At 36.7% G+C, this 22,282-nt stretch overlaps 1 protein-coding gene across 12 annotated transcripts in view; it reads left to right on the forward strand.

Moving 5' to 3' along the window:
* Cep290 (centrosomal protein 290) overlaps positions 1 to 22,282 on the forward strand; it is an 87,712-nt gene that overhangs the window by 47,481 nt on the left and 17,949 nt on the right. For all 12 annotated transcript variants that reach the window (XR_015624044.1, XR_015624046.1, XR_015624045.1 and 9 more), the window contains 14 exon segments: positions 82 to 193; positions 752 to 1,207; positions 2,291 to 2,455; positions 3,369 to 3,476; positions 3,704 to 3,838; positions 4,588 to 4,854; positions 5,457 to 5,564; positions 6,071 to 6,270; positions 7,495 to 7,708; positions 15,174 to 15,311; positions 17,435 to 17,656; positions 17,951 to 18,073; positions 19,889 to 20,034; positions 20,350 to 20,505. Coding sequence is in view for 9 of the 12 variants with exons in the window: in NM_001401003.1 (NP_001387932.1) it covers positions 82 to 193; positions 752 to 1,207; positions 2,291 to 2,455; positions 3,369 to 3,476; positions 3,704 to 3,838; positions 4,588 to 4,854; positions 5,457 to 5,564; positions 6,071 to 6,270; positions 7,495 to 7,708; positions 15,174 to 15,311; positions 17,435 to 17,656; positions 17,951 to 18,073; positions 19,889 to 20,034; positions 20,350 to 20,505 (2,550 nt within the window). In the remaining 3 variants the exon portion in view is untranslated.

Here is a 22,282-nt window from a genome sequence, read left to right on the forward strand (position 1 = left end):
ATTGCTTTTCTAGACAGATGTCTCAAAATTAGGCTTTTCATATTTACTGAATTGTTGTTTAAATATGTTATTACTTTCTAGACTGAGAGAGATTTCTGATATTGCCAAAAGACAAGTTGATTTTTTGAATTCACAACAACAGTCCAGGGAAAAGGAAGTGGAATCCCTCAGAATGCAGCTGCTGGACTTCCAGGTGCATATAGTGTTAACTCCCCTGCTAGGCTGTTGTTCCCTAAGCTCACCGGAGACACTGCTGTATGAGGAGTGCTGTGCAGATGTTAGGGCTGCAGTGAAATGCTCTTCCTGCTGGTTGGGACTTTAGAGAATATTTTCCATTTGAATGACGTACTGAGAAGTAGTAAGTAGTGAATATTTAACACACTAATGAGGAGTGATTAATTAATTTTCACTGGCTATTTTCTCTTGTATGTATTTGTAGTTTTTCATAGATCCCATGTTCTAAGGTTTTTAGAGGAACAAAGATGTTCATCGTACACATTGAAGTGTGCCGTTAATATTTTTAGAGGATTAAAAGATGCTCATTGTATAAATCAAAGTGAATTTCACAGTTATCTGTAAATTAGAAGGCAAAATTAGAAATTTAAGTGTGCTTCATTTGTTAGTTTAAAAAAAAAAACAACTCATGTGCAGGTGTTTTAAAACTGTATTTACTAAAATGTGACTTTGAACCCATGATATTTGTTGACAAAAACCTGAAATTGACTATAAATATGTATTTTTTTACTGTTAGGCACAATCTGATGAAAAGGCGCTAATTGCCAAATTGCACCAACACGTTGTCTCTCTTCAAATTAGTGAGGCCACAGCTCTTGGTAAGTTAGAGTCAGTTACGTCTAAACTCCAGAAGATGGAAGCCTGCAACTTGCGCTTAGAACAGAAACTGGACGAAAAGGAGCAGGCTCTCTACTACGCCCGCTTGGAGGGTAGAAACAGAGCCAATCACCTGCGCCAGACCATTCAGTCTCTACGACGACAGTTCAGTGGCGCTTTACCCTTGGCTCAGCAGGAAAAGTTCTCCAAAACAATGATTCAGTTGCAAAATGACAAACTTAAGATAATGCAAGAAATGAAAAATTCTCAACAAGAACACAGAAATATGGAAAACAAAACATTGGAAATGGAATTAAAATTAAAAGGCTTAGAAGAATTAATAAGCACTTTAAAGGATGCCAGGGGAGCCCAGAAGGTAAAACTTGATCTGAAGTTTAGTATTCTCATTTTATATAGTAATATTGCTCTTAATGTGTAGCTGTGTGAATATATTTAATGCACATCTAAACTACTAATTGGTTAGCTTAGATTTTACAAATTGGGAATTTAGACATTCATGAGCAAGGATCTTTAGAAAAATTACTTTTTGTAATAGCACACACATTTTTATTTTAAACATTCTAAAAATGTCCAAATATATATTAAGTCAATATTAAGTATATTCATATTTAAATGATTAATACTCATCAGTTGATGGCTACTTTGCACAAATATTTTGTTTGAATTATTTAGTTTTCTGTGCTTTTACTTGTACACATTTCTTAGAGTTTTCATAGAGCTCCATTTTATTTTTTTAAGATTAGTTTTTACTATCATTGGGAAGAGTGAGATGGTAAACAATTGTCTTCCTGTGCTGGAAATGATTATAATTTCCTCTTTTAAAAAATTATTTCTTGGGTAGATTTCTTTGACAATTTCATATACATATATATATATATATATATATATATATATATATATATATGTATGTATGTATACACACACACACACACACACACACACACACACACACACACAATGGATTGTGGTCACACTTTCCTCTCTCCCTTATTTTATCCTCCTTTTCCCTCACTTAGCACCACATCCTCCTGTCAAATCCTGACCCATGTTTTGTATGTTTTTTTGTCATTTTGTGATGCACTGAGCTTACCTACCACGATTCACGTGGCTGTGAGGTATGATGTTGTCTACTGGAGCGTGAAAAAGTGACCAGTAACTCCATCATTGTAGAAAAGGCTAGGATTTCTGTTTTTAAAGTTGTACCAATGTGTCCATAACATGACTGAAGTCAGCACTTAGTAAACAAGTGACAGCGAATGAGAAATTAAAAGCAAATATTACTAATAACTGGTTATTCATTTGGGAATAATTTGAAGAATGTTTTATTCTAATATTCTACATACTTTACAATAATATATGGAAATCATAAATAACTTTGCCATTAATGTCTATTAAAATAGTGATCAGTAATTTAGCATTTATATTTATATATAATTAGGTAATCAATTGGCATGTGAAAATAGAAGAACTTCGCCTTCAAGAACTTAAGCTAAATAGAGAGCTAGTCAAGGGTAAAGAAGAAATCAAATATTTGAATAATATCATCTCGGAATATGAACATACAATCAGCAGTCTGGAGGAAGACATTGTTCAGCAGAGCAAGGTTTCTTTTTCTATTTATTTCTGTTCTTTCTAAAGCTTTCAGTCTCAGACCATTGTATTTTAACTGCATTGTGGTTAGATAATTAGGTATAGTTCCCATTATAATGAAAAACAAAATAACCTCTTTCTTGATTCTTAAACTCCAAACATGCAAATTTACTCAGTTGTACAGAGCTCTTAACCTTAAAAAACAAAACAAAACAATGTCAGCAAACTTATTAGGTAAGTTAGTTTTTATTTTGACATTAGTTATATCATTTCTTCAGTCTAGTTTCTCCTAGATGTCACTGTTGATTTAGAACAGAGCATGGGGTAAAAAAAAAAAATGCCAGATACCCATGAAACGCACTCAACACAGAGACTCTAGTCACTGTGCTTGGACTTACTTTTCTCTCACTCTTTGTATCCTAGATACCTTGTGTTTATATTTTCACTGCCTTAGGATCCTCACTCACAAACCTTTCCTTGACTACAAAGACTCCTTGGATTGAATAGTAAATTGTTCCATCAGGATTTCCTATATAGGGAACATTGGTTTTGATGATCTAAATAGTATTTGCCATCCCCTGATATGCTACATATTTGTTTGTTATTTCCGGTTTCCTTCTTCCTGGGATATACATTCCCTGGAGACAGGAACTAAATAATGTTTATTGCTATGCTTACACTGACCCAAATAGTGCTTGAGAAGTGTGCTTCATGTGTGTGGTTGGAATGGGTGGGTACATGACTAACTAGACTGAAATTCTGACATTAGACCTGTGCCTCTGGGTTCTTAGCAAGTTGTTTTTCCCATAAAATAAGAATGATAGTTCTGACAGCAAGAGCTGAAGGTAAAGTAAGAAAATGTTTATATGCCTGTTATATGCTTGTTGTCACTGGACATACCTAACAAAAATAAATGTCATTTTTAGTTTCATGAAGAAAGACAAATGGCTTGGGATCAAAGAGAAGTTGAGCTGGAACGCCAGTTAGACATTTTTGATCGTCAGCAAAATGAAATACTCAGTGCAGCACAAAAGGTATAAATGACTGATCATGGTTGCTGCTTGGTAGCGTTAACTAGCTAACAGTCTCTGAATTCAGTACATTTTGAACTTTAAGATGTGTGCTTTATGTGAGTTGTCATCAGTTTCTTTGTTTACAGATAAGTGAAATTTAGTCTACTATATTTTCATACAGTTAAAAGATTTAGTATTGTTTTCTCAGTACTACTCTACTATTTTTAAAGCATATTGTTTCTCAATAGTTTGAAGACGCGACAGGATCAATGCCTGACCCCAGCTTGCCCCTTCCAAACCAACTTGAAATTGCTCTAAGAAAAATTAAGGAGAATATTCAAATAATTCTTAAAACACAAGCAACTTGCAAGTCACTAGAAGAGGTAACTGGAATACTTTACATTTTAATGAGTATATTACTGGGAATGTTTTTGTAATTTTCTAAATATTAATGGTAATTAATTAAAGTAGATTTTTGCTAATTCATCCCTTTTTTCTATTCTTATATTCTATTTCTAATAGCTGATAATAGTCCATGTAGTTAAGTTGAATTTACAATTCATTTGTTTACTACAATTTACTTTGCAGCATACTAAGTAGGTAATAAAAGTCATGTAAATTTTGGTTTATATGAGTTACTAGTAAATCATGTGTTTTAAAATATCTGTCTTAATCTTACTGAAGATTAAAACTCTGCTGTGGTGCGGTAAACTTCCAACTGCAACCCACTGATGCATTGACCTGTGCCGCTGAAATCCCAACTGTATGCTCCATTAACACCACTGCCTTGGTCTTCTGTGACCTCAGCGGCCAATTGAACTGCATTGTTTTTCTAATTCTAAGCACTAACTCGTTATTAGTTCTAAACTGCAAGATATAAGTAAAGTTAATTAAACTTTGTGTTTAACCTAACAAAGTGATAATCTTATAAGTAAATTCAAATGTATATGCAAATAAATGTATTGTCACATAAAAATATAATAAATAGAATTTTATTGTCAAATGGCATTATAAAAAAACAAAGAAGAAAGTGAATCTGCTGTTTTGCTTGGAAGTAGTCTTAAGTAAAATTTATATGAAGCATTTTAAAGGACAAACTGTGCTGAAATAACTTCTTGTGACTTTACTATAGAAACTAAAAGAAAAAGAATCTGCTTTGCGGTTGGCAGAGCAAAATATTCTGTCAAGAGACAAAGTAATCAATGAACTGAGGCTTCAATTGCCTGCCACAGCTGATCGAGAAAAACTTATAGCTGAGCTCAACAGAACAGAGCTGGAGCCAAAATCTCATCACACGATGAAAATTGCCCATCAAACCATTGCCAACATGCAGGCGAGGTTAAATCACAAGGAAGAAGTATTGAAGAAGTACCAGCATCTTTTGGAGAAAGCCAGAGAGGTAGCTTGTCATGCTGCTTTCCTTGCTGTGTTTTCAGTCAAGAGCAGAAGCTATTTTCTCTTAAAGTGGTAGTTCATTCTTTCTCTCAGATGATTCTGTATAGGAATTGTTGCTCTTACATGATTGGATTACAGGTCTGTTGGCCAAACTGGCAGTTTGTGTTTGTGTGTCTTCCTCTTGTAGACTGAGGAAAACAGGACTATCTGTCTCTCACGGTGAAGCTGGATGGTTTAGGAAAGGTCAGGTGAACGTAAGAGTAAAACCCGGAACAATAAGGTAAACGATGCTACCACAGGAGTACCGTATGGAGATCCACTTTTCTAGAACAATAGGAGAGACATGTAGTATTTTAAAATGTCGCTCAGAATAAGGGTGATGATCCATGTTACTCTAATGTCAAGAATAAATTGCAGTGAAAGGCTTGGGTGGCCAACGTGAGCACACGGCAGTAGAAATGTATAGTGCTCTAATATTCATATGTATGCCGAGCTTATTTCTTCTGTCTTAAGATTTTAGAAATTTAAAGATTAGCTACGATCTTTTAGATTGTGAATCTATTTCAGTCATAATTGTTAATACAACTTAAACTGTCTATGAAACAGGAGCAAAGAGAAATTGTTAAGAAACATGAGGAAGACCTTCATGTTCTTCATCACAAATTAGAGCAACAGGCCGATAATTCACTCAGTAAATTCAAACAGACAGCTCAGGTAAGATACTGAGAACTTTGTTCTCTTCTTTGTTGAGATTCGATATCACACAATTTAAAGATTTCCCGTCTTTATGCCTCACAATAGAACACACCTCACCTTTTTCTTGCCTATCTTCAGAAAACCAGCTCCAATCTTGAAAACGTGATCATGTTTCTTAAACTCAAATCCATCAGTAATTGTCCCTACTCAATCATATTTATCTTCCTTCCCTGTGGACTCCAGCCTGCGGTGGTTTAAGTCTACCGGTAAATGCATTTCTGCCTTTTGGATTAACCCCTTGGCTCCTTTTGATCATTAGGCTCCTCAGGCCTCACCTCATTAGTTCATGGTCATCACCCTCCACTGCACTTAGACACTGGCTAAAAACAGTAATCCGCACCTTGTCTTCCCTAGTCTGCCTCTTCCTCTTCAGTTTCAGACTTCATTGATTCATAAAGAAAGTTACAGGATGAGTCATAGTCTCAAATTGACTTTCCCACTACTCATGTATTTGTATCTCATAGGATTTAATTAAGCAGTCTCCTGCTCCAGTACCCACCAACAAGCATTTCATTCGCCTGGCCGAGATGGAACAGACAGTAGCAGAACAAGATGACTCTCTCTCTTCACTTTTGACCAAACTGAAGAGAGTATCAAGAGATTTGGAAAGACAAAAAGAAGTCACTGAGTTCAAAGTCAGAGAATTTGAAACTACCAAATTACGGTAACTTTTAGAAATCTCTTCAATAAGCAAATGGAAGTTATGCTATGATGAGGCTTGTACCTGCTGTGTGAGCTCCCCTAAAACCTTGATGTATACATTTTGTCCTCAGGAACACCCAGGACTCATTGCTTTATAGCAAAGTAAGGTCCTAGGAAGGCTCCAAAGCGTAACAGAGTGGATGTGGGGGAAAAAAAATCAGTTTGAAACTAGTCACTCTTCCTCAAAAGCCTATTTATTTTCTTCTCTAGAATCTTATTTTAACTACTTCCACTGTCTACTTCATCCTTTGTAAATGAAAATGGCAATATTTACTTGGACTCCTGCCAAGTGAAGTTCCCCGGTACAGAAGTGACTTGAAAATTACAAATTCACATATAAATACCTTTTGTTTAAACCTGAGAATATGTGATAAAAACCAGGCTTAATAAATGTTTGTTAAATTTGCTTTTAAGGAACTGTAGTGACAGAGTGTTCACAACATATTATATATTAAAGACTATTAGCATCAGTCAGCTTTTTTTAAACATAAAATTGGTATGAAATGGTTCAGTTTCTAATCATAGATCATCTTCCTGGCTTCAGTTCAGTGGAATGTTGGCCCACTTAGGATTCTATCCCTTTCTGATGGCCCATTAGAACTTTGACTGTTTACTCTTGGACCTGAGATACCGTAGCACATGTTTGTGAATATGTAAGTAGCTGCCACTTGAGAGTCTTTCTTTTGAAGATCCTGTGTGATGCTGCTTTGGTCTTGATTCTCGCAGTCTGTTGAATATACAGGAGAGTTTATATTTTTTTGTATACTAATCTTATGCCATGTACTGGACTGCAAATTTATGTTTTTTATAATCTGTTTTCATTTCTCTTTTGAGCCACATCTCACCCTGGGCCAGGCTGTCCTAGTTAGAGCTCACTGGGCAGTGTAAGCTTTCGGACTCACTGTAATCTGCCTTAGCTGACTCAATCCTGAAATCATAGGCATGGACCACTGTGCCTTACTGAAGAGTACCTAGGCTTTCAGATCTAATTCCTAAATGAAGGAAGTAGTAATCTTCTGAAGTAACTTGCGTGTATAGTCTTTTACCACATATGGCGTATAGACATAACCATAGTCTGTGGTTGTGGCTTTCCAACGTCATTTTGTTTTGATTTGCTTTGTTTTTTTAAATCAAGATATTGCTTGCAATACCCAGTCTGGTCAATACATGTGATTGTTTATCTCAGGCTCCAAGAAACTCATGCCAACGAAGTAAAGAAAGTGAAAGCAGAGGTAGAGGACTTAAGGCATGCTCTAGCCCAAGCACAGAAGGACTCCCAGAATTTAAAGTCTGAACTCCAGGCTCAGAAAGAAGCAAACTCCAGGGCACCAACAACCACAATGAGGAATCTAGTAGACAGGCTAAAGAGCCAGCTAGCTTTGAAAGAGAAGCAGCAAAAGGTAAGTGCCTCATGGCCACCAAGGAAAAGGGCTAGAAATCTGGAGGTCCGAAAAAGGCACTAAGCACTGTTGAAAGAAAAGAATGTGGTTTCTAATGTGGTTGCTTAGAAATTCTTTCACATGGCTCTGCTCTGTGCTAATGCTATTTTAAAATGCAGATATAGTGCAGTTGATTTATGTATGGAGGTCTGCAAGTATCTCTAAGAAGGAAAAGACATCTTAGCCTCATTATTTCTCATTTCCGTTGGTTTTTCATGTTCCTCAGGCAGTTTTGAACACTTTAGAGGACTGGGGTGATATGGTGGTAAAAAGGAAGAGAGATGACAGAATGTGGCTTCAGAGGCTTTCTGTGAAAAGTTGGTCAATAGATTTAATAGGAAATCGTAGTTTTGCTGTGTTTTTTATTTATCTCAGACTTGGTAAATGGTTTAGAAGATGCTACGCTTTCCCCACCCAGTTCATGAATTTTATGGACACGTATTTTATTTTATTTATTTTTTATTAATGGAGTATTTATTTACATTTCGAATGTTATTCCCTTTCCCGGTTTCCAGGCCAACATCCCCCTAACCTCTCCCCCTCCCCTCCTATATGGGTGTTCCCCTCCCCATCCTCCCCCCATTACTGCCCTCCCCCAAACAAGCACGTTCACTGGGGGTTCAGTCTTAGCAGGACCAAGGGCTTCCCCTTCCACTGGTGCTCTTACTAAAATATTCATTGCTACCTATGAGGTCAGAGTCCAGGGTCAGTCCATGTATAGTCTTTAGGTAGTGGCTTAGTCCCTGGAAGCTCTGGTTGCTTGGCATTGTTGTTCATATGGGGTCTCGAGCCCCTTCAAGCTTTCCAGTCCTTTCTCTGATTCCTTCAACGAGGGTCCTGTTCTCAGTTCAGTAGTTTGCTGCTGGCATTCGCCTCTGTATTTGTTGTATTCTGGCTGTGTCTCTCAGGAGAGATCTACATCCGGCTCCTGTCGGCCTGCACTTCTTTTGCTTCATCCATCTTGTCTAATTGGGTGGCTGTATATGTATGGGCCACATGTGGGGCAGGCTCTGAATGGGTGTTCCTTCTGTGTCTGTTTTAATCTTTGCCTCTCTATTCCCTGCCAAGGGTATTCTTGTTCCCCTTTTAAAGAAGGAGTGAAGCATTCACGTTTTGATCATCCGTCTTGAGTTTCATGTGTTCTAGGCATCTAGGGTAATTCAAGCATTTGGGCTAATAGCCACTTATCAATGAGTGCATACCATGTGTGTTTCTCTGTGATTGGGTTACCTTACTCAGGATGATATTTTCCAGTTCCAACCATTTGCCTAGGAATTTCATAAAGTCATTGTTTTTGATAGCTGAGTAATATTCCATTGTGTAGATGTACCACATTTTCTGTATCCATTCCTCTGTTGAAGGGCACCTGGGTTCTTTCCAGCTTCTGGCTATTATAAATAAGGCTGCTATAAACATAGTGGAGCACGTGTCTTTGTTATATGTTGGGGCATCTTTTGGGCATATGCCCAAGAGAGGTATAGCTGGGTCCTCAGGAAGTTCAATGTCCAATTTTCTGAGGAACCTCCAGACTGATTTCCAGAATGGTTGTACCAGTCTGCAATCCCACCAACAATGGAGGACTGTTCCTCTTTCTCCACATCCTCGCCAGCATTTGCTGTCACCTGAGTTTTTGATCTTAGCCATTCTCACTGGTGTAAGGTGAAATCTCAGGGTTGTTTTGATTTGCATTTCCCTTATGACTAAAGATGTTGAACATTTCTTTAGGTGTTTCTCAGCCATTCGGCATTCCTCAGCTGTGAATTCTTTGTTTAGCTCTGAACCCCATTTTGTAATAGGGTTATTTGTCTCCCTGCGGTCTAACTTCTTGAGTTCTTTGTATATTTTCGATATAAGGCCTCTATCTGTTCTAGGATCGGTAAAGATCTTTTCCCAATCTGTTGGTTGCCGTTGTGTCCTAACCACAGTGTCCTTTGCCTTACAGAAGCTTTGCAGTTTTATGAGATCCCATTTGTCGATTCTTGATCTTAGAGCATAAGCCATTGGTGTTTTGTTTAGGAAATTTTATCCAGTGCCCATGTGTTAGAGATGCTGCCCTAGTTTTTCTTCTATTAGTTTGAGTGTATCAGGTTTGATGTGGAGGTCCTTGATCCACTTGGACTTAAGCTTTGTATAGGATGATAAGCATGGATCGATCTGCATTCTTCTACATGTTGCCCTCCAGTTGAACCAGCACCATTTGCTGAAAATGCTATCTTTTTTCCATTGGATGGTTTTGGCTCCTTTGTCAAAAATCAAGTGACCATAGGTGTGTGGGTTCATTTCTGGGTCTTCAATTCTATTCCATTGGTCTATCTGTCTGTCTCTGTACCAATACCATGCAGTTTTTATCACTATTGCTCTGTAATACTGCTTGAGTTCAGGGATAGTGATTCCCCCTGAAGTCCTTTTATTGTTGAGGATAGCTTTAGCTATCCTGGGTTTTTTGTTATTCCAGATGAATTTGCAAATTGTTCTGTCTAACTCTTTGAAGAATTGGATTGGTATTTTGATGGGGATTGCATTGAATCTGTAGATCGCTTTTGGTAAAATGGCCATTTTTACTATATTAATCCTGCCAATCCATGAGCATGGGAGATCTTTCCATCTTCTGAGGTCTTCTTCAATTTCTTTCCTCAGTGTCTTGAAGTTCTTATTGTACAGATCTTTTACTTGCTTGGTTAAAGTCACACCGAGGTACTTTATATTATTTGGGTCTATTATGAAGGGTGTCGTTTCCCTAATTTCTTTCTCGGCTTGTTTCTCTTTTGTGTAGAGGAAGGCTACTGATTTATTTGAGTTAATTTTATACCCAGCCACTTTGCTGAAGTTGTTTATCAACTTTAGTAGTTCTCTGGTGGAACTTTTGGGATCACTTAAATATACTATCATATCATCTGCAAATAGTGATATTTTGACTTCTTCTTTTCAGATCTGTATCCCCTTGACCTCCTTTTGTTGTCTGATTGCTCTGGCTAAAACTTCAAGAACTATATTGAATAAGTAGGGAGAGAGTGGGCAGCCTTGTCTAGTCCCTGATTTTAGTGGGATTGCTTCAAGTTTCTCTCCATTTAGTTTAATGTTAGCAACTGGTTTGCTATATATGGCTTTTACTATGTTCAGGTATGGGCCTTGAATTCCTATTCTTTCCAGGACTTTTATCATGAAGGGGTGTTGAATTTTGTCAAATGCTTTCTCACAATCTAATGAAAGAATCATGTGGTTTTGTTCTTTCAGTTTGTTTATATAATGGATCACGATGGTTTTCCATATATTAAACCATCCCTGCATGCCTGGGATGAAGCCTACTCGATCATGGTGGATGATTGTTTTGATGTGCTCTTTGATTCGGTTTGCCAGAATTATATTGAGAATTTTTACGTCGATATTCATAAGGGAAATTGGTCTGAAGTTCTCTTTCTTTGTTGGGTCTTTGTGTGGTTTAGGTATAAGAGTAATTGTGGCTTCATAGAAGGAATTCGGTAGTGCTGCATCGGTTTCAATTTTGTGGAATAGTTTGGATAATATTGGTATGAGGTCTTCTATGAAGGTCTGATAGAATTCTGCACTAAACCCGTCTGGACCAGGGCTCTTTTTGGTTTGGAGATCTTTAATGACTGCTTCTATTTCCTTAGGAGTTATGGGGTTGTTTAAATGGTTTATCTCTTCCTGATTTAACTTCGGTACCTGGTATGTGTCTAGGAAATTGTCCATTTTTTGCAGATTTTCAAGTTTTGTTGAATATAGGCTTTAGTAGTAAGATCTTTAGTAGTAAGATCTATGATTTTTTGAATTTTCTCTGATTCTGTAGTTATGTCTTCCTTTTCATTTCTGATTTTCTTAATTTGGACATACTCTCTGTGTCCTCTCATTAGTCTGACTAAGGGTTTATCTATCTTGTTGATTTTCTCAAAGAACCAACTTTTGGTTCTGTTGATTCTTTCTAGGGTCCTTTTGTTTCTACTTGGTTGATTTCAGCTTTCAGTTTGATTATTTCCTGCCTTCTCCTCCTCCTGGGTGTATTTGCTTCTTTTTGTTCTAAAGCTTTTAGGTGTGGTGTCAAGCTGGTGACATATGCTCTCTCCTGTTTCTTTCTACAGGCACTCAGAGCTATGAGTTTTCCTCTTAGCACAGCTTTCATTGTGTCCGATAAGTTTGGGTATGTTGTACCTTCATTTTCATTAAATTCTAAGAAGTCTTTAATTTCTTTCTTTATTTCTTCCTTGACCAGGTTATCGTTGAGTAGAGCATTGTTCAATTTCCACGTATATGTGGGCATTCTTCCTTGATTGTTATTGAAGACCAGCTTTAGGCCATGGTGGTCTGATAGGACGCATGGGATGATTTCTATCTTTCTGTATCTGTTGAGGCCTGTTTGAGGTCAATTTCTGGTCAAAGTACCATGAGGAGCTGAGGAGAATGTATATCCTTTTACCTTAGGATAGAATGTTCTATAAATATCTGTTAAGTCCATTTGGTTCATGACTTCTCTTAGTCTGTCTACGTCTCTGTTTAATTTCTGTTTCCATGACCTGTCCATTGATGAGTGGGGTGTTGAAATCGACTATTATTGTGTGAGGTGCAATGTGTGTTTTGAGCTTTAGTAAGATTTCTTTTACGTATGTAGGTGCCCTTGTATTTGGGACATATTTAGGATTGAGAGTTCATCTTGGTGGATTTTTCCTTTGATGAATATGAAGTGTCCTTCCTTATCTTTTTTGATGACTTTTAGTTGAAAATTGATTTTATTTGATATTAGAATGGCTACTCCAGCTTGCTTCGTCTGACCATTTCCTTGGAAAGTTGTTTTCCAGCCTTTTACTCTGAGGTAGTGTCTGTCTTTTTCTCTGATGTGTGTTTCCTGTCGGCTGTAGAATGCAGGGTCCTCATTGCATATCCAGTTTGTTACTCTATGTCTTTTTATTGGGGAGTTGAGACCATTGACGTTGAGAGATATTAAGGAATAGTGATTATTGCTTCTTGTTATATTCATATTTGGATGTGAGGTTATGTTTGTGTGCTTTTCTTCTCTTTGTTTTGTTGCCAAGACGATTAGTTTCTTGCTTTTTCTAGGGTGTAGCTTGTCTCCTTATGTTGGGCTTTACCATTTATTATCCTTTGTAGTGCTTGATTTGTAGAAAGATATTGTGTAATTTGGTTTTGTCATGGAATATCTTGGTTTCTCCATCTATGTTAATTGAGAGTTTTGCAGGATACACTAACCTGGGCTGGTATTTGTGTTCTCTTAGGGTCTGTATGACATCTGTCTAGGATATTCTGGCTTTCATACTCTCTGGCGAAAAGTTTGGTGTGATTCTGATAGGTCTGCCTTTATATCTTACTTGGCCTTTTTCCCTTACTGCTTTTAATATTCTTTCTATGTTTTGTGCATTTGGTGTTTTGACTATTATGTGATGGAAGGAGTTTCTTTTCTGGTCCAATCTATTTGGAGTTCTGTAGGCTTCTTGTATGTCTATGGGTATCTCTTTTTTTAGGTTAGGGAAGTTTCCATGATTTTGTTGAAGACATTTACTGGTCCTTTGAGCTGGGAGTCTTCACTCTCTTCTATACCTATTATCCTTAGGTTTGATCTTCTCATTGAGTCCTGGATTTCCTGTATGTTTTGGACCAGTAGCTTTTTCCACTTTACATTTTCTTTGACTGTTGAGTTGATGATTACTATGGAATCTTCTGCTCCTGAGATTCTCCCTTCTATCTCTTGTATTCTGTTGGTGATGCTTGTATCTACAGCTCCTTGTCTCTTCCTTTGGTTTTCTATATCCAGGGTTGTTTCCCTGTGTTCTTTCTTGATTGCTTCTATTTCCATTTTTAATTCCTTCAACTGTTTGATTGTGTTTTCCTGGAATTCTTTCAGGGATTTTTGTGATTCCTCTCTATAGGCTTCTACTTGTTTATTTTTGTTTTCCTGCGTTTCTCTAAGGGAGTTCTTCATGTCTTTCTTGAAGTCCTCCAGCATCATGATCAAATATAATTTTGAATCTAGATCTTGCTTTTCTGGTGTGTTTGGATATTCAGCGTTTGCTTTGGTGGGAGAATTGGGCTCTGATGATGCCATGTAGTCTTGGTTTCTGTTGCTTGGGTTCCTGCGCTTGCCTCTCGCCATCAGATTATCTCTAGTGTTACTTTGTTCTGCTATTTCTGACAGTGGCTACACTGTCCTATAAGCCTGTGTATCAGGAGTGCAGTAGACCTGTTTTTTTGTTTTCTTTCAGCCAGTTATGGGAACAGAGTGTTCTGCTTTTGGGTGTGTAGTTTTTCCTATCTACAGGTCTTCAGCTGTTCCTGTGGGCCTGTGTCCTGAGTTCTCCAGGCAGGTCGCTTGGAGCAGAAAAGTTGGTCTTACCTGTGGTCCCGAGGCTCAAGTTTGCTCGTGGGGTATTGCTTATGAGCTCTCCTCGAGGGCAACAACTAGGAGGACCTGCACCGCCCTTTCCAGGAGCCCCCGTGCACCAGGGTCCCAGATGGAGTTTGGTGTTTTCCTTTGGAGTCAGAAATGTGGGCAGAGTGTAGTCTCTTCTGGCTTCCCAAGCGTGTCTGCCTCTCTGAAGGTTTAGCTCTCCCTTCCAAGGGATTTGGGTGCGGAGAACTGTTTATCTGGTCAGTCCCTTCAGGTTCCGGCGGTGTCTTGGGCGCAGGGGACCTGCTGCTCCAGTGCCCTTATGTACAGGATCCCAGAGGCCATATACAGTTTCCACTTGGGCCAGGGATGTGGGCTGGGGTGGGCAGTGTTGGTGGTCTCTTCCGCTCAGCAGTCTCAGGAGTGCCCACCTGTCCAGGCGGTGAGCTCTCTCTCCCAAGGGGTTTGGGAGCGGTGAGCTGCGGGCGGGGATCAGCGAGGTTCGGACATGTATTTTAAACAATGTCTTGTAACATTACTCATCTACTTGAATTCCATCAGTTTCCACGTGGAAGGGTCAACTGAGCGAAGTTGCTTTTTCTTTTTTGCTAAATGAAGAGTTTCTTACTAATAGATAATTTAGAAATGATCAACAAGACATTCTTTCTTTTCTAATGTATAGTGCTTGACTTAATTAGTGCTTAATTAGTGCTGAAAATAATTGTCAGGGTTTTGAACTCAATTTGTAAAGAAGTGAGTAAAATTACAAGGAAATTTACTTGAAAAAGTTTAGGAGTTTGTGAGTTTGTTTAATTGGGCACAGTCCCTACAATAATCTTTCATATTTCTCTGTAACCAGACTGGCCTAGAACTCACTTGGGGTAAGCTGTCCTCAGGCTTGTCTTTGTGCTGAGAACATAGGCTAGGACTACAGTGCCACATGTAAGGACACTTAGGTTATGGCATCTAATAGAAAGGCAATAGAAAGTCATACAGCCTGTTTTGTATTCTATTTTGCTCACACACAGTATTAATTTACTAATAATTTATTTTTGTATGTTTTAATTGTAGGCACTTAGCCGAGCCCTGTTGGAACTTCGGTCAGAAATGACAGCAGCAGCTGAAGAACGTATAATTGCTGTAACTTCTCAAAAAGAGGCAAATCTCAATGTTCAACAAGTTGTTGAGCGGCATACTAAAGAACTAAAGGTGAGCATCAGATATGTCTGAATATGGGCAGATGCCCAATCACTTCAGAGAATTCGTATTGAATTGGTGCCTAATTAGATAGGTACATACATAGTTTTAAACAGGATATATCTTTATATCATTCATATATGGGCTATCATCTTGAGGAGTTTGAAAAGATAGGCCACTATAAGTTGTGCTTACTAAAAGGACTCATTTAAGAAACATTTTACTTAGAAAATTTTAAACCATTTTAGTACATTTTAATTAAGCATTGCTGAGATTCAGGTCCAACACAGGAGAGCTAAACAGCCAGCCCACGGAATTCTTTTTAAGGCTGTTTTGTTGGAATAATTTCAGGCTCACAGCAAAACTGAGAAGTCAGAGATCTTGCAGATATACCCTGCACCAAATGTATGCAGCTTCTTCTGTAACTGGCACTCCCCACCATACAGCACATACACTAACTGTTTGTAAGGCTTTTTATCTATAGAACTGTCTGGCTCTGAAACCTTTTCTTCCACTAAATTATTGTTATCAAAATACTTCCTCATTTTCTTATCTGACCATTAAGCTTAGTGATTAAAACTTTTTTCCCTAAACATATATTTCATAATAACAGTTTCTCTATTTTGCCTTATAAATTTCTTTACAGAAAATTTCATATAGTATATTGTGGTAAAATGAAAAATCTAATCGTTTCTTTATTTTGGTTTTATTTGCTTTTGATTTTTATATGCTTTTCCCTCTCATTAAATAGTTTATAAAGTAGATTTTCATTAATTTTTCAAATATAGCCTAATGTGCTTTTCAGTCATGTTGTCAGAGCTAATAAAAAATTTGTTAATTAAATAAATGTATAAAAGGGAATAGTTCTTTCGTGATAATTTTAGTATCTCCCGATCAGAAATGCTATTCCTGAATTTTATTTTCAAATCCTTGTTTAAAATGTTCTCTGAGATGTTATATTTTTCTTTTAAGCACATTTAATGATTAATATCACTAATAATACCATTTGACCTTAATAATTTATTTAAGAGAAGATTTTCACACTTAGTTGAATAAGTTATTACAGGACAGATAATAGCATGTTCTGCCTTTGTCTCTGTTCAGACAGCTTAGAACTCCTGAAGTCCACATGCAGGATTGTAAGTTGCTTTTATCTCCTGAGTTGAAGTGAGGAGATGAGAGCCATACCCAAGCTGTGTGAATACATGGCTTGGGATGAGCCCAGAGCGTTTCCTCTTCTGTACTAACTATACCTAGGCCTAGGTCTGGGAGCTTCTAGCCTCCATACAATCTAATCTTCCAAGGTGACTGATTCAATCTGTCTTCTCTTGTCTTCTAACTGAGTTGCTCTGCCTGGCCTCATACTAACTTTGGCAATAAGTTCTAATCTTCTGCTCCTTATTCTCTGACCTCTTCTGTCTTTACCTGTGTCTAGCTTGTTCTCTCTGTAATCTGTCTCTGTAAAACTGTCCCAGTAAAACTGCCATGCGAACACCCCATACCAAAGACCACATACCTCTGCTCTTAAGTAGCCTCTTTTCTTCTCCTACCCTCCTGTGAGTTGAGCATCTCCTATTCTGTCAAATCTTTCTCTCATTTGTCACTTTGTCTGCCCCTCAATCACACTTCACTTTCAAACATGGCTGTTTCCTTCTACAAACTAACATTACCTTTATTGTTAGGAATTAAAGCTATACTAAGGACCTGTCTATATCCTATCCAGATCATACTTTAATCCGGAGTATGTGTGCATTTAGCTTGATCATATCTTTGGATGTGATCCCTGGCCAGAGCAACTATGTTGCTGAAGTTCCTCTACAGTGGACTGCTGTCTCAAGCAATCCTTTCATGTCTTTACTCAAAAAAGAATTTTATAACATACTTGAAGTCAAAGATTTAATGTTACATTAATCTTATGTTTTATAATCCTTAAACATTGCTGTTCATGTTGGCCTCTTTTACTGATTCACCATTTGAACAGAGAAAATATTATAGTTTGTAGTTTTACTTTGTTTGATATACTTAAAAATTTATAATAGAATGGTGTTTCTAGTGCATATAAGTATAACTTCAGTTTTCTCTTGCTTTATTATTAATATGTGAGGAATATTTATAATATTTTTATCTTTTAATAGTCACAAATTGAAGATTTAAATGAAAATCTTTTGAAATTAAAAGAAGCTCTTAAGACAAGTAAAAACAAAGAAAATTCACTAGCTGATGACTTAAATGATTTAAATAATGAACTGCAAAAAAAGCAAAAAGCTTATAATAAAATCCTTAGAGAGAAAGATGGAATTGATCAAGAAAATGATGAACTGAGACGACAGATTAAAAGACTGTCCAGTGGGCTACAGGTAATTTCGTATTTAAGTCAGATAATGTGTTTGATCAGTAATGTATAAGTCATGATTCTCACTCATTCCACAATATGTGCAAAAACTATCTGCAGGTATTTGACTAGTTCCTTGAGAGGCCTCTGTTATCGCTCCTGTCTACAGCAGGACAGTGGCCACTTCCATGCTCTCCTGATACTCAGTGTCATATAGAAAACATGATTAATCATAGCCTCACAGATTTCTACAGTTGGAATATTTAATGTCTCCTTTAACATTTATTTCTCATGTAAAGTAATATCTTAATGTTTTTAGAGCAAAACTCTGATAGATAATAAGCAAAGTTTAATCGATGAACTTCAGAAGAAAGTTAAAAAACTTGAAAGCCAACTGGAAAGACAGGTGGATGACGTAGACATAAAGCCTATAAAGGAAAAGGTATGTAAAGTGTGCTCACTAATAGTTCTGAACCAAGTGAAATGTGCATTTATAAGCAAATAGTTCTGTCTTCCTTTAAGGGCCTCATATGCACTGCATATGGTCCTAAGTAAGAGGTCTAAGACAGGTTTCTGTCATTTAGAAAGTTGTACTCCATTGAGAACACATCTGTGATATACCTCCATGTCATTTCCGAATATTGGAATGCCATTAGTGTCTCTTTGTGTCCAGTGTAGCCCGTGAGTTTCTCATTTCTTCCCATCCTTTCATTGCCTGCCCAACCCTTAAGGATTCCATCCCATGCTGCCCCATTACTTATGTACACATCTCATTCTACAAGCTAATACTCATATTTCCAGAAGTTCTCATATTCAGAGATGACTCTTTGAATACATTAAAGAAAACCTATCAGTCAGGAAAGGCTTTTGTAACTTTTAAAAGGATACTTTGTAGCTGATTTGAATAAATAAGGTTAGAAACTAATTTGGAGAAAACATATCGAAGGCTCTCCAGTTTTAAAGGACATTGTTTATTTAACTTCAAACCACATCTCCCAGCCTTTTTAGACATGAAATCCTCATTTACAGTAAACATGATGTTTCATAATATCTCCTATAGTAGTCTAAATGAAATGTAGAGTTGATATAAATTTCTATAACTTCAGAACTGTTTTAAATGTACCAAATGAAATTAGTACCAGTATAAAAATAACTTATAAAATACTGAATATAATAATACATTATTCATATAGCACATGTCTTTGATCTATACTAGAAGAATAAGGTAATCATGTGTTTGTAGCTTAGGTATTATTAATGTGAATTCTAAGCCTCAAATATAAACTCTGTAAAAATGTGTTCTAATAGTTTATATGATATCATTGCTGCAAGTAATTTGATTTCCAAAATGATAAGCAATTATTGTTATAACTTTCAACAAAATAACATCTAACCTTTATTTTAAAAAGGTAATTGTACTATTACTAATTCCATATATCGGTGGAGAATTAGAAATGGTAAAATGGAGTTAAATTACTAGTTTATGAAATTGTGAACAGAAGTTTTAACTCTATGAAAACCCACCAGGACTTACTCAGAACATGGGACTATCTTGTTTCACACAGCTTTCTTTGACCCTTTTATTGTAATATTAGCAACCATAGCCCTACCATCACTATTTCCAGATGATCTATTTCTGTAAGAACCTAGATCCCGCCTTTTCCATTTTAATAGCACTTATCACCAATTCACATCCTCCTGATTTATATATTTTTCTCAAGTTTGTTCAACAAGTCAAAATTGTAAGGTTTGCAAACTTACTCCGTCTTATCTGGTCCGCATATGCTGTGTGCTCTTCGTATCTACAGTAGCTTGGCATATGGTTAGCACGAAAGCAATACATGCTGGGTGGTAAAGTAATATGCATTTAGACCAGAGTGAGTTATAGTAATAAGGAATTGTCAAAATGTCATGTTCTAGCAAGATTGGATTGGTGATTCACACAGAATTGTTTTTTTTTAGAATCTTACCTAAATAAGTCATATATTTGAATTTTCATTTAACTTCTTAAGAATGTTTATTGTGGTAATTTCTTTGGCGTTAGAATCTTGTCTGAAACTCTTAATCTGTCAAGTGACGAGCCAAGCCTACTTAGATGGTAGGTCTTCTTAACACATAGTTTAGCGTCTAAAGATTCTAGAATTTATATCACACAGTGAACCATTTACATATTATCTTGTATAGTTTAAAATTGTGGTTAAATATTTTAAATGAGATTAAAAAATACAGCTTATAACACATTTGTTACTGCTTGCAGAGTGGTAAAGAAGAATTAATTAGGTGGGAAGAAGGTAAGAAATGGCAAACCAAAGTAGAGGGAATGCGCAACAAATTAAAGGAGAAAGAAGGAGAGGTCCACAGCCTGACAAAGCAGCTGAGCACCTTAAAGGAACTTTTTGCCAAGTGAGCTAAAATTCATTGTAAAACTAATAATATTTTAAATATCTATCTTGAAATTATGTAGTTTATTTAACTTGATGCATGACAAATTCTCTAGTTTTGATTATTTTTGATTTACATTTATTGCCTTTTAAATGTACTATAATATATTTAACAAGTATGAGAGAGCTACCTGATTTTCAAATAAGTTCATGCCAAGTACAAAGTAATGCACTGACTTCATTATCAAAACAATGATGCCTAAGCAGCAGTTTAATAAACCTAACAATAAAAGTTCTCACAGATAACATTTTTTTCATTCTTCATTTATTTCTACAGAGCTGATAAAGAGAAGCTTACTTTGCAGAAGAAACTGAAAACAACAGGAATGACTGTTGACCAGGTCTTAGGAGTGCGAGCTTTGGAGTCGGAAAAGGAGTTGGAAGAGCTAAAAAGGAGAAATCTGGACTTAGAAAATGACATAGTATATATGAGGTAATCTAGTGCATGGATTATAGTACCTAGGTTGATAAAGAATTGCTTGGCCTGTACGTATAAAAATATAAATGCAGTGTTTCAAGTGTGGATTTTATTAATTATCTCTTTCATGCACATGCAGCTTAAGAGTGAGCCTAGAAGGTTGTAACCAACTCTTCACAGCCCCTGTTTGGAGCTCCCTGTGGCCATCTTTGTGATATTTCTGGTTTATCTTACCATTGCTCCTTTGGGTAGAACTGGGCCTTGTCTAAATCCTTACATTGTATAGTTTCTAAATGTATGTGCTGCAGGTGAGCAGCAGGGTGGAGCAGAGGAATTTTTGCTGTACTCTTTCAACAACTGGAGAGGAAGACTTCCTCTTTTAAAAAGGTATCAATTTTGGGTTCCTATTGCAGACTCTGCCACAGCTACCATGGGCTAAGATCTGGGATAACTTAAAAGGGAGTGCAGCCTTAGTCAAGTGAGTTTAAGTTTCACTGTGAAACTAAGACTCTTTCACAGAGAATCATAGACATCTGCTTTCTTGTTGAGTCAGAATTAGGCTTTTCTAGAAGCCTCCACAGTGCTGGTGGCCATCTTCATGTTTCAGATCTGAGTTCAGACCAGGTGGCAAGAGGAGAGGCTAAATTTTGTCTGCTGCCTGATACTTCTGCTATTATCCAAATCTAAACATATTTGCTTTTCAAAATCATAAGTAGTTGGCCCTTATATTTGACCAAGATGAGATTGTATTCCAGCTGTATAGACCTGAAGAACCCCCGTCTACCACCACATTCACATATTTCTTAGAAAAGCCTTTGAGATTTATTTAACTCTACTTCTTTTTAAAACCTCTGTCTTCTGCAAAGCTATGGTCAGAGTAAGGTAAAATCATACCACACTAACACCTACAATATATAATTTTCTATTTGAATCACTTCTTCCAAGATCCCTAAACATGTGCATGTAAAATATTTACTCTTCATAAATGCATGATACCTTTTCATTTGTCTTAAAAATTAATAGCTAGTGCTTTTTAAAACAAAACATGAAATGTATAATTATGCAATGAGTTGACTGTGATGTTTCAAATGATACATCATCTAATGTTCAGATCAAGGTAGGTAATCATTTATTTCCATGCAGTTAAAGCACTCAAAATTGCTCCTCCTAAGCTTTTGTAAACTTGTCCATTATGCATTCATTTTGAAAAATGTCAGTTCATGTATCCCTTCTTCTTCAACTTATGGTTTCCATGCACTTTTTCCTGATTTGTAGGTTGTGCAGAGATTTCTAGTTAGATATAATCTCATTTTATCTAGTTTTGGATGCTTTGTAAGTTTCTGTTTCTTAGAATAGTACCTTCTTGTTTTTGTCCATGAGTTGGGTCAGTTTGAATACAATGATGTGAGCACAGAAGCTGAAGTCTTCTGCACAAGCACTCTCACCAGCTTCTACAGAGAGTATATAGTCCTTGAAAATTCCAATTACAAGTTTTTAAAATTTTTTTCTCTTCTTTCAATCTTTGTTTATCTTTCAGTATTTTTTTTTAAGGAACGTTTTCTCTTGACAGGTACAATCTGGCTTTCAGCCATGGTTCCTTCCTTCCTTTCCTTCCTTTTCCTCATCTAAACATATGCTCCAAACAAAATTCTGTTAGCCTCTGCAGATTTTACTAAAATCATTTTAATTTTTTTAAAACTTTCTAGTACCTTTAAGGTTTCTTATTTTCCTATTGTGAATATATTGATGTAACTGGAGTTGTCCTAGAAGAGATTTATCTTGTCTTCTCTCT

The sequence above is a fragment of the Rattus norvegicus genome, chromosome 7, assembly GCF_021556685.1.
Source record: "Rattus norvegicus strain SHRSP/BbbUtx chromosome 7, alternate assembly SHRSP_T2T, whole genome shotgun sequence".
Taxonomy (NCBI): Eukaryota; Metazoa; Chordata; class Mammalia; order Rodentia; family Muridae; genus Rattus; species Rattus norvegicus.